General features: G+C 38.1%; 3 protein-coding genes across 3 annotated transcripts; all 3 read left to right on the top strand.

Moving 5' to 3' along the window:
* The first annotated feature begins 9 nt into the window (after positions 1 to 9).
* On the top strand, positions 10 to 8,234 carry cfap99 (cilia and flagella associated protein 99). The gene is made up of 15 exons (XM_084742507.1): positions 10 to 386; positions 1,123 to 1,267; positions 1,367 to 1,461; positions 2,158 to 2,264; positions 2,361 to 2,535; positions 2,709 to 2,789; positions 3,364 to 3,432; positions 4,030 to 4,116; positions 4,208 to 4,296; positions 5,554 to 5,758; positions 5,955 to 6,096; positions 6,190 to 6,341; positions 6,431 to 6,636; positions 6,747 to 6,939; positions 7,081 to 8,234. The coding sequence occupies exons 1-15, from the start codon at positions 273 to 275 to the stop codon at positions 7,192 to 7,194; spliced, it is 1,974 nt and encodes a 657-aa protein (XP_084598633.1). The 5' UTR covers positions 10 to 272; the 3' UTR covers positions 7,195 to 8,234.
* Positions 8,235 to 9,543: 1,309 nt separating this feature from the next.
* On the top strand, positions 9,544 to 17,954 carry LOC146310733 (uncharacterized). The gene is made up of 9 exons (XM_084743165.1): positions 9,544 to 9,753; positions 12,173 to 12,346; positions 13,444 to 13,582; positions 13,686 to 13,774; positions 14,044 to 14,107; positions 15,258 to 15,346; positions 15,461 to 15,573; positions 15,663 to 15,819; positions 17,125 to 17,954. Exons 1-9 carry the CDS (start codon positions 9,705 to 9,707, stop codon positions 17,280 to 17,282), a joined length of 1,032 nt encoding a protein of 343 aa, XP_084599291.1. The 5' UTR covers positions 9,544 to 9,704; the 3' UTR covers positions 17,283 to 17,954.
* A 1,446-nt stretch (positions 17,955 to 19,400) lies between these two features.
* Positions 19,401 to 21,283, top strand: mrpl35 (mitochondrial ribosomal protein L35). Its single transcript, XM_084741780.1, has 4 exons — positions 19,401 to 19,498; positions 19,720 to 19,885; positions 20,784 to 20,928; positions 21,020 to 21,283. Exons 1-4 carry the CDS (start codon positions 19,468 to 19,470, stop codon positions 21,206 to 21,208), a joined length of 531 nt encoding a protein of 176 aa, XP_084597906.1. The 5' UTR covers positions 19,401 to 19,467; the 3' UTR covers positions 21,209 to 21,283.
* The last annotated feature ends 1,510 nt before the right edge of the window (positions 21,284 to 22,793 follow it).

Genomic DNA, 22,793 nt, shown 5'->3' with positions numbered 1-22,793 from the left:
TTAGGTGTTTGAGCTGGGATATGTGTCTGTTTACGCTGGTGTGTTGCTAAGCAACGACTGAACATGGCAACGGTGCGGCTAAAAACAAGCACATTGAATGTAACGTTACGTATCTTTTAAAAGCAGCCACTCTGGTGTCTCTCTAGCTTCGTTTTTTTAACTTTCTGTGTCTCAGTATTGATGTTATTAACTTTATTTTTGTTGTTTTGTTTTTTTCCAGCAGAGATCTTTTTCACCGCGGTTATCAATCTCTTTCTGCGAATCGATATAAAATGGCATCAAGCTATGGATCACTTGTCAAGCAGGCCATCGTGCTGCTCGATAAGTTCAACGCGGGCGCACAGTGTTTGGATGACTTCGTGGAAGATGCTTCAAAAGATCTGTTGGTAGGTCAGATTCAGTGGTTCAGGAAGTATTCACATCCTTCATTTACGTAAAAGCACTAATACCACACTGGAAAATAGTAGAAGTGTGTTAGTATGATCTGGAAAATATACTTAAAGTATTAAAAGTGCAGAAAAATGTCTCCTGTGACTGTTATACTATTAAATATTAGCTATATATCATTATTATATAACTATGTTATTGGCATCGAGCAATTTTCTGCCTCTAGACCAGACCTCAAAATTATTTAATAAACAGAAAAGCAGCAAATCCTCCTCAAATCAAAAATTCAATTTTTTTTTTAGCCAACTCATTTTCTGTGAATCAAGTCAGTTGGACCAAACCAGCATTTAGTCAAACTACATTTTGCTCCTAATACTTTTATTAAAGAAGGACTTTTCACGCAAGACTTTTACTTATAGTAGTATTATATATATATATATATATATATATATATATATATATATATATATATATATATATATGTATATATATATATATATGTGTGTGTGTGTGTGTGTGTGTGTGTGTGTGTGTGTGTGTGTGTATGTATATATATACAGATACTTTTACTTAAGTAAAGGATCAGAGTCCTGCTCTCACCACTGAATAAAAGTACCTCAAATTTGTATTCAGATACTGCAGGTGAGTAAATGTAGTTAGTTATCCACCACTGCTCAGATCAGTGTCCTGATGCTGCTTGTGCTCACATGTGAAAATCACATGTTATTGTTGCAGAACATGGATACAGTGCAGAAGAAATTCATACTTGATGTTGTTTCTGGATGTATCGAGCACAAAAAGTTACTGGACGTAGTCATCAGTGTCTTCTGGGGCCAGAATGGGAAATGTTTATCCAGCGGCGACCGCAACCAGTTTGTCGGTAAGTTCATGAACTGAACAATTTTACAAATTTGAAACAAATTTTTATTCTGAAAAATCAAGATTTATATTTCCATGTTTATAATATGTTGTTCTTCAGTTGTCTGTTACCTCGCCACATTTTCTCTCGATGACCTTGGAATTCAGCATTTTAGCAGCATTGTCAAATCACTGGACATCAAGAAGATGCAAACAGTAAGAAACTCAGTGTCTGATCCCAGTATAGGATAGAACTTTATTTATGCCTCAGGGAATTCTTGTGCCAGGTTGTTTCAAAATAACAGTAAAAAAAGACTAACAACAATAATGGAGCATTAAATATAAGTGAAATATAAAATGTTACGTGCATACGGAGTAAATGTAAATAAACAGTAACTAATAGAATAACAATAAAAGATAAGTTGAGTATAAAAGTAAACTAAATGGTAAAAAAGCAGTAATACCAATTACACTGAAAGTATTACTGGCAGTGATATTGAGATATAATTAAAAATTATATTGCACCAGATACTGAATGTAAAAATTGCACATGATATTAAATGTAACTGTACATGATAATAATGAAAAGTATTGTTGCATATGATAGTGAAAGTAATATTGCACATGATATTTAAAACTGTATATTAAACGTAATAGAAAAATGATATTACACATGATATGACATTAAATGCAATAGAAATCCAACATTATTGCACGTGCTAATGAACATAATATTAGCCATAAATAAAAAATAATATTGATATTGAAAAGTAATACTGAACATATTATTGGTACTATTGTTCTCAGTCTGATGCTTTAGTTTTTCAGTATTGGTGCACTGGAAATAACCAGTAATCAATAGCTCTATTACTGTGCCCTCTGTGTGTGTGTGTTGTGTTGTATCGACTGTAGTTCCTGATGTTCTTCTTCACAAATCTCACCACATGGATACAAGAGGAGTGGAATAACATCTATGATGCTGCCTTTGTGGAGAAACACTGGATTGGCCCTCTGCTAAGGTGAGAAAAGCACAGGAAAATAAATATCTTTTAGGCAATGAAAGTTACTCCACAGGCAACGAATGAAAGCAGACTGTATGTCTATTTGTCCTTTAGATGGCGCCCTGAGATCGATATTCTCATGGAGGAGCTTGCTGTCATCTCTAGTCGGAGCTGGGTCAAGAAAGCTCCAATTAAAACCACCAAACCCCAGGAGTTCTCTCTCACCAAACCTAAACCTCCTGCCCTCCCTCTGCCTGAAATCATCCCACAGCAGGAAAAATGCAAACCAGTCAGTCTCATTTACAGTTATCATATGCAATATTTCCTTCAGCATTGCGGCGTACTTAATTTATGTGTAACAGCCAATGGATATATCCTTGAAGAGGATATGGACAAGACGAGCTGTATATATTGTGTTGAGGCTGTGATGGATTCTCCGCTCAAAAGGCTTTTGTTTTATAGGTACCAAATACCACATACAAGGCCCCCAAAGAGATGCAGAAAATAGAGGAGATCAAAAGGAAGAACCAGCAAAAGAGTGCGGTACAATGTCTGCTTATATTATTATTGTCAGAAAATGACTATGACAGTTGACACAATAAGCTGACACAATAAAATTATTTTTCAATCATTTTTGGGACTTAGTTCTGATCTGCTTAGGTAAAACAATTCTGTTAAAGTGGCACATGTCACTGGTTCCCAACCTCAGGATCCTAACTTCATGAGGGGCTCACCAGGCCTTCTTGAATTTAAAGGGTGTTGTTATTTTTAAAGTTCAGTTCAGTTATTTCAGATGTAAATATCTATCAGGATAAGGGCATTTTGAAGGCCTACATTCACTAAGCCACTGTTAAACAACCTCGTCCTGCATCAGAAAAGTCTGTAGTTAAAACAACCAGTGAGCAAAGGTCCTGAAAATGTCAGGAAAACTCATCTCTGATGCAATATATGTGGCGTAGTCAGCTGTCGTCAGTTTACTCAATGATAGAACAGTCCTTTAAGGAAAAAGGTTGGAAACCACTGGCATATATGATTACTATAATATTTTTTATCATCAGTGTTCATACAAACTTTATTACATGCATTTGTAACACATGCCATCATTTTTCCTCCAAAGAGATTGCTGTATGAGGCAAATATGAAACAGTTCAGCTGTGTAAATCCGCAGAAGCCTGAACACACCGAGGTAAGGGCTATTTTCTTTACATGGACTTCCACAGTAATGTTACTGCTTCATGTCCAAGCTTACCTAGACAGAAGATTGATCTCCCCTCTATTGCTTTATGGTAGTTTTGGGTTATATAAATAAAACTGACATGGCTTGACTGTCTTAAAGGGGCAGTTCACCCCAAAGTAAAAAATGCATATTTTTCCTCTGATCTGTCGTGCTATTTATCCATCTTGTTTTGGTGTGAGTTGCTGAGTTTTGGAAATATCAGCCGTAGAACTGACTGCTGTCTCTCCAATCTAATCATGCCAAAAAAAAAAAAGTAAAAAACATTTTTAAAACTTGTGGTGATGAAGTTGGTGGTTGTAGTTTGGTACAAAGAACATAGTTCCTATATCAAACTGCTCACAATAACAGCTGTTGAGTTTTTTATGTCACTTTTTGAAGTTTTGGTAAGAGGAAAAACATTTTGTATTTTGGCTTCTGGGGTGAACTGTCCCTTTAGTGTCTATTTCTCTTCTGGTGGTGACTTAATTTCAACACATCCTTTAAGATAAGTCAGTAGATGGATCAGAGTCAACTCACATTTCTTATGAAGTATCATTTGTGTTGCAGGAAGTGATGTCTCAGGTTAAGGCAGACTTCGATTCAAAACTCATGTTCAACTCAGTTCGCTCTTCTGGGCTTCCTTCCATTAATAAGGTAACTGTTTCAGTGGACCTGGATCAATTTGACAGTGATGACTGTGGGTATAATATTCACTGGTATGTGTGTATTTTTCTGATTCTGTTAGACTAACAGCTGGCCCGTCAAGCTCAACAGTGCAGCCATCCTGAGGCAGGGGGTGCTACATGAGCGCCAGGTGGAGGAGGAGCTGCAAAGGTGGAGCACAACATTTACCTGACAATGCTTCATGAACTTAGGAGGATTATACATCTTACAGTACTAGATAGTAACGGAGGTAGTCCTCAGATCGTTTTCTTGTAACAAGTAAAAGTGGTAATGCTGTGTAAAAATACTCAATACAAATAAAAGTCCTGCATTTAAACTTAAGCAAAAGTACGAGAGTATTCACATTGAAATACTCACAAAGTGCCCAAAGAAAAAATCTTCATTATACAGAATGACCCTTTCAGAATAATTTATATTATAGACTGGATTATAATTAGTGAAGCATTAATATTGCAGCTGGTAAAGGCTAATTTTAGTTATTTATATACCACCAGATAGATTAACCCATAATAATAAATCATAATTTATTAGTTGATTTATATTTTATGTTAACAATTTGAATCAGTAAAGATTACTTTAGCAAATAATGTTGTTAAATAAATGTAGTGGAGTAGAAGCATGAAGTAGCATAAATAATACTCAAGTAAAGTGCCTCAAAATTGTACTTATGTACAGTACTTGAGTAAATATACTCAGTTATATTGCACCACCAGTACTGGAAAACAAATTGAATCTGAGTAAGATTAAAATTCTATATACTAAATTCTGATATTATTGATACTATTGCTGATACTTGCGCTTAGACAATTGTCAATGGTGGAAGTATTCAGATCCTTTACTTAAGTAAATGTACTAATACCAAACTTGGAGAAACATGGTTTTCACTGAACAGGGAGATCTTTAGGAATGTAATCTAATAAGCAACTAGTAACTAATGCTGTCAGACAAATACAGCATAGTAAAAAGTACAATGTTGGCCTCTGAGATGTAGTAAAGTAGAAGTATGAAGTGGCATAAAATGGAAATACTCAAGAAAAGTACAAGTCCCTCGAATTTATATTTAAGTACAGTACTTGAGTAAATGTACTTGGTTACATTCCATCACTATTAACTGTAATACCTATAATTTCTTCTCAGGTCTTTCTGAGATGAGATGTTGATCTCAACGAAGCTGAACAATTCATTATGTTTTTTTTTTTCTTTAAAAAGTTCTATAAATATTTTATTTATTAATATCATTAGTAAACAACATACACAAACAAATACACAACAATTAACAATTAACCCCTCACCCACTCCACCACTTACCTTACAATTTGGCCTTAGTAAATCAAGGTGGAGAAGAGAATAAAGAAATTATGAGGGAGGAAAAAAAAAAGAGCCACTATGTTTGTATTTGTGACACAGAATGGAGCGTCTCATGGAGGGGGCCCAGGAGCCCTCGTCTTTCCTGCAGTGGCAGAAGGAGGTGCGTGAGAAGGACCTTCAGAAGGAGCTGGCCATTATTGAGCGCAGACGTCTGGAGAGACGCATCAGTTGTGAGGAGGCGGCAATGGCCCGCACACGCTTAATGGAACGCAACCAGAGGACTGCTCAGCTGAAGAAAGAAGAGGTCAGTAAATATCACTCAGCAACTGATAAAAAGGGGGATTTGCAGAAGATTACACAGAGCTTTAAAGTGTATAACGAGAAGGGTAATTAGACCAAACCAGGGCTGTTCTCTACAAACACTCTTTGTATAAGTTCTAAGGGATTTACAGTTATGCATGAAAATGTATTATTTATGGTTGTTTTGTTGTTTCTTGTAGACAGCTCAGCTGATGCGGAGATATGCTGAGAAAAGGCTGCAGGAGGAAAAAGAAATGAGAGATTTGGTGCAGCAAGTGGCAGAAGGCCACAAGAACTCAAAGACGGCTAAAGAGAAGATACAGGAATTCAAGCGAAGTATAGGTAAACCTCCTCATTTCACATCGTGTGTCATCCAATAATGATTTTTTTCATGATTTCCCTTTCATTCTTATCAATTTCATGCAAATTTCACAGTGAAAGAAGTCTCAGAGCAAAGTCGAGAACCCCTTCGTCAAGCATTAGAGGAGGCACAGGCAGAGCTCAGCAGGAAATTTGAGATTATTCAAGAAATCCATGCAATTGAATCGCTTCCTCACATCAGGGTCAGGAATTTTGATGACACAGAGGTGAGCAACGGAAAATGTGGTTGTCATCTCACATTTGGGCTACGTTCACATGCTTCTTGCATCACGGTTAATCTGCTGTTCCACGTCAGACTGCAGGCCACGAGCTGCTGGGAGAGATGTCCCTAGCCGAGCTGAAGGAGCGGCTGGCCCTCTTGAAGGAGGCGCGGCAAACAGAGCAGCAGGAGAAACGGAAGCACATCCTGGAGGAGAAGCAGAAAAAGAAGCAGCACTTGTTGAAGCAGCTGGACGCCATCAACCTCCACAGGAGAGCACTGGCACAGGCTGCTGCCATCAGGTCAGGGAAAATGTTTGGCGCTGACTTGATTATGGTTTTGTAGTATGAAAAAGTGGGCTGAAGCACCTACACACAAACAACACATTCATGATAGTTTTGGCACATTGCAGGAAAGAGGAGAGGAAAGCCAGGCTGGGTTCACAGCAGGCGGTGACTCAGGATGAGACAGTTTTGGCTCTGCAGAGGAAGCTCGAAGAGAAACGACAAGAGCGCCAAAGACTGAAGCAAATTGAAAGCGAGAAGGCCAGAACCTCCAAGCAGGCTGCAGCGCACACTGTCAGAAACACAGAGACACACAACAGAGTGAGTATGACATCCAAAACAAAGACGTACCGGCTTCTCTCAGTCGGCGACATGTCTGTTTTTGTTAGTGTTGGGATTCTTCATGCTAGTAGCAGTAAATAATGTTCCTCACTAGTCTCTCTCTGTTTCTTGTTCTGCCAGAAAAGCTTGAAAAGCTGGGAGGAATTGGAGCTGAGCTTAGAGCGCCATATCCAGAAGGACACTCCTTATGTTGTTTCTCCAGCGCAAACACTCAACATGTTCAAAGGCCTGTGAACGTTTCATTGTAAATCAGAAAGATCATTAAATATATTTATTGCAAGAAATGTGTGGGGCAATAAGCTTTCCATCTTTTATTGACACATTTTACATTTTAGAATTTCTGTAAAAATATTTGAGTGATTTACAATGTAACAGGGTTAATTTATTTATCATTTTACAACACAGGGATGGGCTACAAAAACTGGTCTTTACTGAGCCTGGTTAGTTGTTTTTTGTTAAGACCAGTCTCTAGAATGGACTTTATATTGGTTGCAATCAACCAAACTTAAGCCTAGACTTAATTACACCTGGTTTTAGCGAGTGTGTGTGTTAATTTGAATGCCCACACAATTGTGGCTGTTGAATAGCAGCCTGTGCTGCTAGGGTACACTGTTAAATCTCCTGCTATCTTGCAAATTTGTAGCTTATCATTTCTAATTTGTGGCAATTTTATGAAGGATGTAAGAAAAAGAAAAGCAATCTCAGGCAATGAGATAAGAAAACTGATAAATCTGTAAAGCCGGCACAAGAAAACGATGACTAACCATGCAGTCCAGCCTAATAACAAGTAAGAGGAAGAGGTCAACTTGGAGTGAAATAATGGTCATAAATGATTGATCAGGCACCCTTGTTCAGAAAACAGCAAGGCGAGAAACAGACTAAATTTTGAATTTCTTCAGCTCCGGACTAGGTGTTAGATCTACAACCAGTCTTAGGGAGAAGAAAGCTTCAGTCTAGTTAATGCAACGGTAAGGCAGGCGTAAGTCTTGTTATGTTTACTGTGTATTATTATATGTCTGCAATTATACACAGTAAATAGTTGAATAAATAATAAGTGTTGGGAAAAAAAATATTTTTCATGGTGGAGTGCTGAGGGTGACGTTAAAAGTCTCACAGCCTGAGGAGAGAAGCTGCTCTTCAGTCTGGTGGTACAGCAGCAAGTACTTGTGTATCTCTTGCCAGATTGCAGCAGGGTGAACAGGCTGTTGTTGGGGTGGGTATTGTCTTTTAGTGTCCTCTGGGCTCCGTGCAGGCACTCCCTGATATCACAGATGTTCGGTAGATGGGTAACAATGATGTTCTGTGTGGTTTCAATGGCACACTGCAGTCCCGGGCCGTGCATATCCCAGTCCAGTTTGTGATGTTTTCAGTCAGGATGCTTTCAGTTGCTCTTCTGCAGCAATTAAGAAGAAATCATGAAATTAAAAAATACAGCTGTTTCTGTGCCTTCTTTAGCAGGGTGGAGAGGTGTAATGTCCATGACAGGCTGTCTGTGACGTTGATTCCCAGGAACCTAAAACTGGTCACCTGCTCCACCTCAGCTGCACTGACAGAGACAGCGGCGTGCATCTTTGCCCTATTTCTCCAAAAATCAACCATTAACTGAAGTCTCAATCATTGTTTTAAAATCGAGCAATGATGGTGACTTCATCCCAGAATGTCACAATAGAGTTGTCTCCATTTGCTCCAGTGGCTACACACCACTATCAATACTCGGGTCAAATGTAGAGAATATATTTCACTATAATATATGTTAAATAAAGTTGATTTACCTTTACCTTATTTGTTCCCCTGGTGGGAATGTGGACATGCTGGTAGAAGTTAGGTGAAACACTGAGGTCTGTTTGATTAAAATTGTCAGAAAATATCATTCGGTTCTTTTGTGATGTGACTGCTCATAACCTCGTACAATTAGTGCATTGTTTTTTTTTTTTAGTTTACAGCTGGAGGAATGTAAACAGCAGCAACAAACACCCTGTTGAATTTATTTCCATGACCGAGCTGATTGTTGCCATGATGTTTGTTATGTACAGTCAGTGTCTCAGTGTAAATCCCACCCACCTGTGTCCTGTATATGGCATGGAAGGGGAAGTGAATCTTCAGCTTGTGACTTATGAAAAAAGTTTCCCTTCCCCCAAAAACACAATGTTGGTGCTATTTCTGTGGTTTGTATATTTTGGTTACAAGTTACTGTACAAAATGTCATGCATCATAACTCATAAGTATAAAGATGATTCACCAATATCATCTGTTAGAAAACACCAATTGAAAGCAGAAGTATGGAAATGTGATAAATGTGAACATTTGGAATATTATAGACCTACTTACAATACAATATCACAATTGTAATATTATTTTATGTATAATGATCAATAACTGTATCAATAAATATATTTAGAAAGAATAAGTATATAGTATTCTATCTTATACAATATTATCTATCTATCTAACACTATAATACGTTTGATTTGGACCATACAGTAGGCGGTAGCGCCCCTGCTGGTTGTCTCCTGTAATAACAGGAGCTCTGGCCTGAATCCAGCCCATTTTGCTCAGTTTTTCCCTGTAAAGTAAAATCACATGATGTGAATTTTGTCATATGATACTGATGAGAGGACTGATCCCACTTCAGCGAGCGTCGCTGACGTCCTCTGCGAAAAACAAAGGCAGCTCGACCACTTGTCAGGGATGAGATGCTGTAGGCTGACATTGTTCGGTGGTTAGTGCTCGATAATACTCGGAGGATGGACTGCCGGGGGCCTCTGCCTGCGGTGTGCGCCGCTTGTCTCATAGGTAAGGTTAAGACTTTTCTCTGGCATTCACGGAAATAACTGCTTCATAAGACTAGGAACAGTACTTATTATTGGGTTATAACTGAGATGTGATGTTAATCGACAACTTAAAACCACTTTGTCACGTGGGATAGCCTGTTACAGTTCATCATTAAACTCATTGTTGAGTTTTGCTGTGGAATGAACAAAGTGCAAATATGATGAAAATCCCTGCAGTGAAAAAGGCTGGAGTCTGAGATCTGTGTGACAAAAGTTTTTTTTTTGTAAAATTCAAATTCACGAGTTGCTTTACTTGTAGGTATTGTCAAGATGATTTCAGAAGGAATTTAATGCTTAGATCCTGTTAAAAAAAAGCTTTATGATTAAAATCTGACTATTTTGCACCCAGACTGAACAACAAACTGCTGTGAAGTGAACGCACCGACTCGTTCATATGGCTCTATGGTCTTCATTTAAATGATGGTATCTTGCTGTAATCTGTTTTTAGGAACTTCCAAACTTCCTTCCAAACTTTCAGGATTACAGCTTCTCTCTCTGCCAGTTTAACAGAGGCTTGTGTTTAAAACTTTGAGCGAGAAATGTTGCCAACTCAGAGACTGAAGCAGAGAAATCACATGACCCCCCTTTCTGAATAATTGCATTTCATGAAGAGGATGGCTCCTATTCAAGAAAGCACTTAGCACATGGCTAATGTGATTACTACAACAATATGGGCTCTGTTTTGCTGATGTGCTTATACCTGTTGGCCTCATTTTCTCAGTGCTTAGATAAAGCTGAATGGTATACTTTAAGATTTTGTGGAGTGACTTAAAATATAGCAAATAACACAGTTCAGTGAAGAAGCTAATTTTTTTTTTATCAGGTAATATGTGTGTGTGACAGAGCTGCTCATGGCTCCCAACCGCTTGCAGCATTTTCTGTTTTGTTTTGCATTGCTTGTCATGTCAAAGGTCTAAGAAGGAGGGAGATATATTTATAGTAAATAATCTAAGACTTCTTCTGTGCACACGAAAGGTTTCTCAAATTTTGTTCACAAGTTTGTTAAACTCTGTGTTATTTAGCACTCCTCTTTTGCCAAGATAAAGCATCCACCTGACAGGTGTGTCATATAGAGGTGCTGATTAAACGGCTTGATTATTGCACAGGTGTGTCTTGGTCTGGTCACATTAAAAGACCACTGTGCAGTTTGGTCATGAGAAAACTGAACAGTGGTTATTTGGCATAGGGCTACAGACACCACAGTTTTTTCTTTTACTATAACTTAAACTGAAAAATTTGAAAAACCCAAACTACTTCAAGTGTTGTGCATTTGTTACCTTTATGTATGAAAATATGAGCAAAAGCAAGACAAAAAGAGCAAGAGTCTGATGCTAAGAGGGAAGAGATGGGAAGGGAGAGTGCAGAAAATAAAATGTTTTCTAATGTTTTTGATATATTCTTTTTTTAAAAGCCACAACTATTGATATCTACTAATACGTGTGTATGTGAGTGCATGGTTTATACAAAGGTGGAGACGATATTGAGGATGAAAATGTGAGGAAAGACCCCCAAAGCAAACAACTGTAGGCTTAGGTCAACCTTGTTAATCTTGCTTAAAATTTGGCTTTTTGTGTCCACTGTTTGTTTTAAACATTCAGGGTTGGACAACAAAAACCACAAAGAGATCTGAATAGGACAGCTGCTGGTCAAATCAACAATTCTTCTTTTTAAAGCTACTACAAGGAACATTTTTTATTATGTATATATAAATCTTTTCATACTTATTTTTGACTGGCTACCCAGTTTCATTTCATCTGATTCCAAGGAGAACCCAACAGAAACAGCCTATGTTCTCACTGATGGTCTTGTTTGCTTATGTAGGTCATATAGAGGGATCACTATTAAATTGAGACCAATTCATAATGAGTTAAAAACTCTTTGTAGTAGCTTTAATTAATAAATTATGGTGGGCGGGCCTCCCTTGGCAGGTATAGAGCAACTGCAGGGGATGACCCAGGGAGAAATGTAGATAAAAAAAAAAAGTTAAATGAATATGATTTATGTAAGGGGAATAAACAAACAAGAGTTGGCTTATGCTATTATGTTAAGAATTATTTCACTCAAATTCAGCTTGAATCCTTTTTTGTTTTCAGTTGCTTTCACAGTTATTGTTAATGATTGATAATTGTGGTGTGGGGGAGCATGAACTTTTTTTGGCCACTGAGGGGGGGCACATCAGAAAAAGTTTGGGAAACACTGATCTAGGACAAGTGGATGCCTCACTATTGACAGAGCTGAGATTTTTTTTATATAAAAAGGTATGCAAGTACCTTAAAACATGAATTAGATGTTTTAAAAAAAAAAAGAAGTTTACACTGCAGCTCTGTGTCAGTCCACTACCAGGAGTCAGGTTTGAATCCTGCAGTGTGTTTCCCTTCCAGGTATGGTGCTGAGCCAGACCACACTTAGTCCTGCTGTGATGAACACAACGCTGATTGAGAATGTGACCAGTCTGACTATAACTCCCGTGATTCTCAGCAGCACCACCCCGGGCTGCTCCGCATTCAACACTTCGACTTGTGAGCCCTGTCCACCAGGATCACAGTATGACAACAGTGAGTCAATGACCGTGTCATCTGACACGAAGCCACCATTTCACCCTTTTTTTCTTTGGTGTGTGGTCATGGATCACAGAAACATGTTAATGTTTTAAGATCTTAACGCATTCCTGTTTGTCACATATGTGTCCTGTCTCCACTGAGTGAAAAGATAACCTCTAATATTTAATACTGCAGTAATTAAAACTGTCAGACTGGGTTGCACCAACAAAGATGAATTTAATCTAAAATGATTTCCGATCAGAGTTTTCCAAACTAGATTTAAAATGGGTAAATCTAGATTTAAAATTGAGCTGTTGCAACATTAAAAACTGATCTCAGCCTAATAAATCCAAGTTTAATGATTTAAACTGAAATTAAAATTTGCTTACCCAAATTAATACAAATTAATAAAAAATACATTTGGGTGCTGTCATCATCTAGTCAGCCTAAAGGCTGTTTTCTAGTTAGTTAAAAAGTTAACAACATGTTATATTGTTTGCTATGTAAACAAAACAGGCTGGCTAAAAAGTAAACAAAATAACAAATAGCACATTGTTTGCTAGCTAACAAATGGTATGTTATTTTCTAGATAAAGGTTAACAAAACACTACATTGTTTGTTAACTAGCTAAGAGGTAAAAAAACAAAACAAACAACAAACAAACAAACAGTATATTGTTTGCTAGGGTGCTAAAAATGATGTAACTTTATGTAATGATTATGTAACTTGTTGTCTGTATTATTAACTGAAGTGAAAGAAAGCCTTGCATCATAAAACTCAAATGGGGTGAGTTTGTTCTTTAATTTTCTTCAAGAAAAAAGGCAGCCATTGTAAAGGTTAAACCTCCTCAAGTTAAAGGAGTTTAAAGTTTTCTTGCCATAGAATTAAATTTGATTTAGGTTTGAAGTAAAAAAAATCCACTGAGTTTTAAAGAGATTTTTCAATTTAAACTTCCTTAATTTTAGGCTAGTTTAAAGGTTTGGTGCAAATAACTAAAAGTTAAACCATGATTTGATCCGGTTTAAAACTAATCCTTGTTGGTGCAACCCAGCCTAAGAATGGAGAATTAAGTTAATTAAAGGTAAGATAACTGTTTCTGTATCCCTCCACAGACACTCTGCTGTGTGCATGCTGTTCTGACCCTGGGCTGTGTCTATTTCCTGGAGCCTGCCTGCCGTGTGCCACAGGTTTCTATCAGCCACTAGCTGGTCAGCAGCAGTGTTGGCCCTGTAACCGCGGCTTCTACACAAAGTAAGGACATAGATTCTGCAAACAGATTTACTTTGAATGGTATTCAAAGACATTCTGTCTACGTCACTGACCGTTTTTTTGTGTATTTTACACTACTGTACAGTTTCACTGGAAGTCCATTATGTCACCCGTGCCCTCCTGGATCCTTCAACAATAACACTGGAGGAGACAGTTGCACAAGTTGTTCACCAGGTGTGTTTGTTTAGCTGTAGATCAGTGACTAGTATTATGCTTTCTGACAAAAACAGCCGTTTTCTTATAGATGGAAATTAGACTTTGGCCTATATTGAAAATGTCCTTACCAAATCAATTATGAAGGAATGTAAGCTTGCAACTGAACAAATTATCTATGTAGAAAGAGACATGATTGCTAATTTACATGCTATGACCTCATGTAATCTATAACTTGAGAGAACACAGAAATAACATGTGCAGAGTTATGTTCTGTCTGCTGTTTTCAGGGTTTTTTTCATCACAGCAGAGTTCCACCTCATGCTCAGCATGTGCACCAGGAAGTTTTTGCAAGTAAGTTTCAGTTGAATGTCATCAGGCTTCTGTTTCTGTTTTTACTTGTAACTAGGACCCAGAAATCAGCGTGGAGCTTTCATCTAACAACCAAATCAAACATCACATGCTTTCATGTCATGGTTCAGCACAGATGCACCCACACACAGAAGACTCAGTTACACAGTCACTGCTTTGATTAATTAGCCGAGGGTATGAAAATTGAAGTGGTCTGTATGATCATGACCCAGCATATATGGTGCTTACAGAACTGGACTTGGAAATATAAGATGGTGTGTAAATTCAGGAACAAGATTACCATTATCAGTTCCTCGACTTTTTATTACATAAGGGTTGCAAGATCTCCCAGGGGTGTCTTAAGGATTCCCAGACTAGATTGGATATGTAGTCCCTCCAGCGTGTCTTTTCTCTGCTCTCGGCTCTAGTCTCAGTGGATGTTGGGAGGGAGATATCTTTGAGGCAAAGGGGGAGGAGTAAAAGCACAGCAGTCCACATAGCTGAGCCCACATGCCCTGTAAGGAAAACTGACTTTGGCATCTAGCAATTCAAAGCTCGAAGACCAAAAACTTCACCTCTTGGCTCAGCTCTTCACCATGATAGTCCATTAACCTCTTTGAAATCAACCCAAAACCCTTCGTGGCCTCCTTAAGCTCCTCACAAGCAGAGCTTTTGCCTCTGTGCCACTAAAAGTGGCATTTCCCCCTCCAACTTTAATCCTAAGGCCAGAAAGATAGCCTATTAAGGGCAAAACCCCTGCCAAATCAGAACCAGAGACAGTGTCTAAGCTGAGTGTGTATTTTGGGAACAATTGGCGTTTATTTTCAGGGTAACGGGCCATCGGACAAATGGGACGATTTTTTGGACTGTTTAGGTTGTGGAATAATGGGCCGCCAAAACAATGCAGTCTCTGACTGGGGTGAGCTGTGTATCATTATTCAAATATTTGCTTAATATTTGAAATGACAGAGCGACACCAAACCATTGCTCTTATGTCTGTTAGCACTGTGAAACCAGTCAGCAACAACAGCTTTTAACTACATCAGCTTTGTCATTGTTTAGCAATGCCTCTAAGTTACTTGTGGGGCAGCCATAAAATTCACATTACTTTGTCCATTTACAGTCACAAACAAGTGATCTTTCTCTCTGACAGCTCCTCTGGTTGTTCCCAGTGCCAGATATGTCCTGGAGGAACAGAAGCTCTGCAAACTGCAGCTAAAGACTGCACACCATGTCGGCCAGGTAATGCATTTCATGCAGCCTTAAAGCTGCAGGGCCGTAATGAGTACTGTGGCTCACAGTAGAACATGGGTATGTATGAGTATCACCATTCAGGCGATATTTTCTATTGAACAGGCATGCACAAGGCCCCCCATCAGACTATGTGTCAAATCTGTGGCAGTGGTTTCTACCAGATCCACTGGGGTCAGGAAAGCTGTGATTTATGCCCAGAAAATCACTACTGCCCTGTGAGTACTGTTAAACCAGAGAACATGAAGATGCGTTTGTAAGAGAAAAAAAAAAGTCTGTTTGGTAACAGAGTGTGTTGTTCTCTTAGAGTCCAGATGTGAACCCCATTCAGTGTCCCAGTGATGCATTTTGTCCAGAGGGCAGCCTGTCTCCAGGCTACTGCATGGAAACGTTCTTCCGCAAAGCAGGGGACACTTGTGAACTGGCTCCTGTCACTATTGCTCTTTTAGTAATTGGAGGAGGGGGTAAGTAACAAAAATCCTTTGTGGTTTTAATAAAAATGAAGCAATATTCTAATACAAACTTGTTTTTACGAATAATTCCTTTAAAAGTACTGATTTGTTAGCTATGCAGTGTATTTTTTCTGATATGTTTTAGCTTCTTTTATAATGCATTTTGTCTTTGCATGTCAAAGGCATTGGACTCACAGTTCTGTTTTTCAAACTGATGCCTTTAAAGCAAGCAAGCTTCAGGCTGATCTGATTACACGCAAAACTGATTCTCTAAAGTATTAATAGCTGGTGTTTGATATAGTAATGGTTCACAGCTCCCTTTGGATAATATTAGGCATGCCCATTTTCTGTAGCTCAACTCAGCTTGTTTTTACCACTCATAAGAGGCAATGAGCCAAGATGAGACAAAATAAATTGAGCTTTTGAAAGCGCTGAAGTACTTTCAACTCTTGACTTAGCAATGTTCATATAAAAAAGTGAGGTTAAACAGGATAACTCTTGTTTTCTTATACAAATTATTTTATTTAAACCCATCCAACCAGCAGGTATAACTAATCCAACAAAAAAGATTTTATTGTTGAAATATATAGTTTGTCTTTTATTGTAATTTATTAGTTTATAACTCTATGAGAATATGCACTTCTCAGTAGAAATATCACATATCAATTAAATATTGTTCTAAGAACTTAGTTTATGCCTGTGACTCTTTCATTTTCAGAGAGGCTGTTTATCCAATGACTCTTTAAATAATGTGGCCTTACTGATACAGTAATACTTTTCTTTTTGCAAACTGAAAGCAGATTCTTTTTTTTATGCCCATGCTGGCAACAGCCATGGCGGGAGGCATAATGTTTTCATGTAGTCTGTCCTGTGTCCTATTCTCGTGGACACAGTGTCCCAATTAGGGAACTTCTTCAGATTTTACAATGACATCACCATGCCATTGGAAATTATTCATTGGAATCATACATGTCAATATAGTGATAACTTACATTTCACCAAAAAAATACACTTAATAACTTTTATTAAATCCCTCCAACGACTACATTAAACACTAATATATTCATTATAATGCATTGGATATGATATTAATCTAGACAGACATGGATGTAAATTGCAGCTTGACTGGTTGGTGGTGGCATACAACCACGAGGCAGTAATTCTAATTTGCCCTCTTTCCGCTGTGACCAAATCATGCACAAACAGGACATAATTGAATAAAATATCACATATCAATGCACTCTTTGTGTTGGTGTAAGCCTGTCTGTAGATGACCATTTTCAGTAATATCTTCTTGTTTTTCCTCTCGTTCTTCAGTGACCGTACTCTTCATCATTTTAATGGTACTACGTCGACGGAGAGACACTGATGGAGAGCTGAGTGTAGCACGAGCTCCATTATTACGCAAAGAGCGACCTCAGGGTCGATACTATGGGATCCCCTGTGATGCAGAACCTGTATATGCTGGCTGGTGAATCGAAGGACCTCAGCTTAGTTTTCCTAAGTGCCTGGTAGGACATGGATATGAGTCCCGACTAAAGACAAAAGAATTGATAGAAGAAGACTGATGGTAAAATCCTGGACTGGTGCCTTGAGATTACTTTGAAAAATCCACCAGTTTTTTTGTATGTGGAATATATTATCAAGAAACAGAAGTTGACTCTTTTGTGAAATCTTGTAGTTTGACTCTGGTACAGTTGTTCCACTAAGAGACGAACACTTTCCTTTTGTAAACTAGGTTATTGGATTATGAGAGGTATGCTGGAACGGTGGAAACAAGATGCCTAAACTGGGTGGGAACGTCTCTCTCTTATGAAACGCACTTTTTTCTACAGAGGTAATTGATTTACTTTGCACTCGTGTGTTGATAGTCTTGTGGATGCCTCCATTAACTTGTGTAGTTCCACAGTTACACAGAGGTATAAACTGTGGTTGGTACCATGTGTGTGTTTTTTAAATGCATTTGATTACAGCACATTGTGTCGTCTGTAGTTTCACACATATTTGCTTTATGTTTTACATCTGCTTTTTTATGGTTATATTTGTATGTTTTCAAGGAAAAATAATAAAAATGATTAACTTAAACCTCATTTCTTACTCTTTTGCTCTCATTTGAATTAATGTGGATTGAATGTTTTTGGTGTTTATATTAAATTTGTTGGCCAATCTCACAATATTAAACTCATTTACCATGCTGAGTGACAGTAGGCAACCGTGAGTGCTTTCATTTTTTTTCTTCCTTTTTGGTGTAAATCATCCCATTACAAGTATTCTTTGAAGGCATTTAAGTCGAGTGTTTTAGGGTATTTCGGCTGCAGATCTACTTTTCTTATCAACTATATTTTTAATATCATTCTAGATTTAATTCCCCATCTTTTTGTATGACTGTTTTTTATCTTACCTTTTGTCACAATTCAAGGTTTACTGCACATTGTAGTTATTTACTACAGCAGACATTTTGACATGTCATAGCAGGAAAAGCAAAGGTGCAATTAATAACATTAGTGACTGCATTACATTTGCTGATCCAGGACAGTAATGTTAATAACTGCTCCTGTGCATTTCCTGCTATGACAAGAAATGAAAATGGCTGCCATGACAGCATCTATTCAGTGTATACTGGGAGGTTAACCAGTCTATAGAGAAGAGAGAGGTCATGCTAACAAGACTGTGGTTAGGTCCCACAGTGAACAATTATTTCCACATAATGTAAACATCCAGCAGGAGACTGTGACAAATGGCAGACCTCAGATCAGATAAACAAGTTTACGGAGTGGGACAACTATGGAGGAGAAAGACAGATACAGCTTTACAGAATAGTATTACTTCATTTAAAGTATTTACAGCAAACACTTTGAGTATAAAAAGAAAAAGCTGATTGAAGAATTGCCTTTGTCAGTGTTTAAGTATTGTATGTATTTTATGAGTGGATTTGTTAATTGCTACTGATGTATTAACATGTATGATTAGTATAATCATGCAGATGGTCTAGGAGGAGCTAATTTTATCAGCTTCATATACTGTTGGGTAGTTTATTATAGGCCTATAACAATACATCATAATTTAAGAGCTCATACATTTAATAGAAAAAGTATATAATTCAGCTAAGTAGCTGTCAGATAGCCTGGATAGGCTATGGTGGGATACAAAGTACAACATTCTTACAAAAATTTGGTCAGTTAAGCTAGACGTGAACAGTTGCAAAAAAGGGTAAGTATTGATGTCAAGTTGGCTACAAGTTTCACAAAACTGTACTTCACATTTTTGTATACGTTTTCTAAATATTTCGGAGGTTCACACACAGATATATATCCAGTAACCGTTGCTAGAGGGCGCTAACGCACTGGTTAGTATTACAGTTGGATGTCGTGTCTAGAAGGGAACCCCAGACACACGAAAGATCTCGCGAGAGTGAAATTTGTAACTCCAAAAAAAAAAGATTTACGAACTCTAAACAGGTATTTTTGTCCTTGCACCTACCCTCTCTCAATGGCAGCCCTGTTACGTTATAAAACATGATAAGTTTTTACAGCGTGCACTTTGAAGCGGGAACGCGTACAAATATCGCGAGAGTATCGCAAATCTAGGTTTCCCTCGTAGACCCGACGTGAAGTTTGTCCAAACAAGACTCCGTACTTACCTCCGCATTCAGGAGAAAACATGGCGGCCGCCTTGGCAAGGAGGTTGACTGGTGTGTACCTATAAGATGACATTTATACTTCTTCATTTAACTTTCCTCATCCTGTAAACGTGTAGTATTTTATTCACATTTCAGCGTACTGGAATATTGTCGGAGCAATGTCCCACACGTATAATTTATTAGCAATAGTCGGTTAATAGGCTAACTAGCATCCGTGCTAGGCTCTCCTTGCCTCCTCTCATGTGTTTTTATATTGTCCTTGTGTCCGACAGGGCTGCTGAGGCCGCTGTCTGTCTCGCTGAGTGCGAAGACACCACAGCTCTGTCAGTTCTCCAGCTTCATCCAGCCACCACATCTCAGCAGGTCTGCTGCAGCCGCTGTCCTCGCTCCTCTGCGGGCTGCTGCCTGCCGTACGCCCAGCTACAGCATCCTACAACGGTAACAGACCAGAGGGAACTTACCAGCTGATATTCAGGCTAACGTTTCTGTACTGAATACTAATAACAACAGTTTTAATTACCACCTGATAGTTAGCTGATCATGCCCCCCCCCTTAAACTCTACTGTTGGGAACTCATGGTTCTCATGTTATAGGTCATGTGACATGGGCCAGCTAAATATGTCTTTTCAGGACTTTTTATTGGTACAAATATTATACAGGAGTACTGAAAACATTCGGAAGGGATACAGCCTTTTTAGTATCAATGTTTTTGATCCCACAGATTGGATGTGTCCATCCATACCTTCCAATATTGTGGTAACATTTTTGGGGAAGCTGTCTCCTGTCTTAATATGACAATGCTGGCCTGCACAGAGCCGATACCTCAACCCTGTCCAACAGCTTTGGGGTGCATGCTGATGCATTTGTCGCTGAATTAATGCAGCCAGGTTCCACAATCTGGTGGAAAGCCTCCCCAGTAGAGGGATATTATTACAGCAGCAGATGAATGCCCACAGTTTCAGAATGAAATGATCTGGAAACATATATGGGTGTAATGTCTGGGTGTCCACACACCCACACCCACACACACACACACACACACAGACACATATACACACATATATATATAACAAAAAATGCTACTTATGCATCTGCTTACTGTCATTTAAAAAATGGTTTATTGTGATAGTTGAATAAGTAAGTTAAGCACCACAAACAAAATTCTGTCTGGGGGGTAACAAATCTCTGAGGCAGATATATCATTATCAAAATCCAGCCAAATAAAACTAAAACCATTTGCTAGTGATATTTATTAGTGCTAATTATTTGTGTTAGGTGATAAAGTGTAGTTTTGTAATTTGTGTGACTAGAACCTTTTTATGGCCTTTCTGTGTAGGGTGTCACCACTTATACCCAGTCTGACTCAGCAACCGAGCAGAAGTCTGACGTACTACAGTGTGAAGAAGGGGAAGCGGAAGACTGTAAGATCTGTCACACAAAGGTTCATGAGGCTCCATTGTGGTCTTTGGATCAGACGAAAGGTACATGTCTTTTGCTGTTTATTGCTGTCTTTTACGCTTTTAAAACACAGTGTCTACAGTCTGACTTATTGTCCTCCTCGCATGTAAACAGGCTGGATACAAGAAGAAACTGTGGAAGAAGAAACCTGCCAGACGAAAGCGCCTGAGGGAGATTGTGTTCTGTAACAAAACACAGAGCAAGCTTTTGGATAAAATGACAACCTCTTATTGGAAAAGGAGGAACTGGTATGTTGATGATCCGTACCTGAAGTACCACGATCGGGTCAACCTCAAAGTGTAATGTGCTGATTCATGTACAGACATCTTGTTTTCTGTTTGAATATAATGTAATAAAGTTATATATGTGACAAAGTCATATGTCTTAAATTATCCCTTACATTAAAATGTTCTTTAAATGGATAGCTCATATTTTTTAAGTGGGGTTGTATGAAGTACTTATCCATAGTCCGCGTGTTACCTACAGTAGATGGTAGTCAGTACGCCCCCAGGTAGGTGAAGCAAGCAGCAAGAGTATTGGTGTAGGAAGCTAAGTGCAGGGTGGCTACAGGTCCTTAAAAAGTGTTAAAATGTCTTACACTGACATTTAGTAATAAGAGGTCATAAAAATATTAAATAGTCTTAAATATTTATTTACTGATTGCTATAAGTAACTCAAATATTTGGGCCAAAGACAAAGAGCTGTAAAAAAGTGGGGCAATTGTTAGTTGAATCTACAGTGAGGCATGATGGTATTTACCTATTTGTCTTAAATTCCATGTATAAATTATAAAACAGAACCATGATCATGATATGGGGGTCCAAATGACTTGGCATAGAAGCTGGAAAGTCTACATTGATTTGGCCTCATTTCAGATGGTAGGACAATATAGTAAATGTGTTAATATTATGGACAAATATATTATTTCACACTAATAAATGTATTTGGACAAATAGTTTTTAGCTCAGTTACTGTCATATTGCCTCACTCATAATTTTGAACTGACAGTATATGTAGTTACTCAGAAGAGTAAGCCCATATTTTCACACTTGAGTTTTATTGGAAAAGTTAATTGCACTGTGGCATTAAAAAGTCATCCGTTTAATTTACTGATACATGTAGACACCCTGTAAGCAATGTGCTGCTGTGGTCAGAGTCAGCAACACAACATATTTTAGTCACTTTAAAATAGGCCCACCTACAAATCAATATCAATACAAGTGTATACTAAATTAAGAATATTTTCACTACTTCTTTCAGACAGCCTTTTCTGATGGGAAACTGCTGCCAAATATCACTTTCTACCAGACTTTGACAATAAGTGACTTGACCTTGCAGAACAGTTGCAGAGTTGCTGGCTTTGATCTGTTAGTTTGTTTTATTGCGTGACTTTGGTGAATCCAACTAACTTTTTAAAACACCACAGAAACAAACCCAGACCAGCAACTCCCATGTTTTGTGAGGTAAATTTACTGTAATTGCGAAAAAAGTCTGGTTGAGCAAGAGGGAGTGATATTTGGCAATTTCCCGTTGGAAAAGGCTGTGAAATAATCTAAATATAGCGTACAGTTAAAATGATATAGATGTTTTTAATTAGCTGACTGACTGTCCACAGCAGTAGATTGCTTACCTTCCTGCAACAGTACTTTGCTGCTGCTCCAAACTGAGTGTGTGCTGACCACCATCTACACTACCATGGATAAGTACACAACATCACATCAAAAAAATCTGAACTATTACTGTAAGACAAGATAAGACAAAAAAACACAAACACAGAATCAAAGTTTTGCTTCATATTTAATGGCTGTAAATTGATTTAAACAAATATTTAACGTAGTAGAACGGTAAATTGCCATAAACCATCATGTCATCACTTCACTGCTTTTTG

This window comes from Lutjanus erythropterus, chromosome 18 (genome assembly GCF_056507025.1).
Source record: "Lutjanus erythropterus isolate fLutEry1 chromosome 18, fLutEry1.hap2, whole genome shotgun sequence".
NCBI classification, from domain to species: domain Eukaryota; kingdom Metazoa; phylum Chordata; class Actinopteri; order Lutjaniformes; family Lutjanidae; genus Lutjanus; species Lutjanus erythropterus.
Note: the sequence above shows the minus strand (reverse complement) of the source record. Positions and strands in the feature narration are given on the sequence as shown.

Bases quoted from the DNA above. Each gene is read 5' to 3' on its own strand.
- cfap99 (XM_084742507.1), top strand. From the start codon at position 273: ATGGCATCAAGCTATGGATCACTTGTCAAGCAGGCCATCGTGCTGCTC. The intron at 2,790-3,363 runs GTACAATGTCTG...TTTCCTCCAAAG, and splicing joins AGAACCAGCAAAAGAGTGCG to AGATTGCTGTATGAGGCAAA. The intron at 6,097-6,189 runs GTAAACCTCCTC...CAAATTTCACAG, and splicing joins GGAATTCAAGCGAAGTATAG to TGAAAGAAGTCTCAGAGCAA.
- LOC146310733 (XM_084743165.1), top strand. From the start codon at position 9,705: ATGGACTGCCGGGGGCCTCTGCCTGCGGTGTGCGCCGCTTGTCTCATA. The intron at 13,775-14,043 runs GTGTGTTTGTTT...TGCTGTTTTCAG, and splicing joins TTGCACAAGTTGTTCACCAG to GGTTTTTTTCATCACAGCAG. The intron at 15,820-17,124 runs GTAAGTAACAAA...CTCGTTCTTCAG, and splicing joins TTTAGTAATTGGAGGAGGGG to TGACCGTACTCTTCATCATT.
- mrpl35 (XM_084741780.1), top strand. From the start codon at position 19,468: ATGGCGGCCGCCTTGGCAAGGAGGTTGACTG. The intron at 19,499-19,719 runs GTGTGTACCTAT...TGTGTCCGACAG, and splicing joins CTTGGCAAGGAGGTTGACTG to GGCTGCTGAGGCCGCTGTCT. The intron at 20,929-21,019 runs GTACATGTCTTT...GCATGTAAACAG, and splicing joins GTCTTTGGATCAGACGAAAG to GCTGGATACAAGAAGAAACT.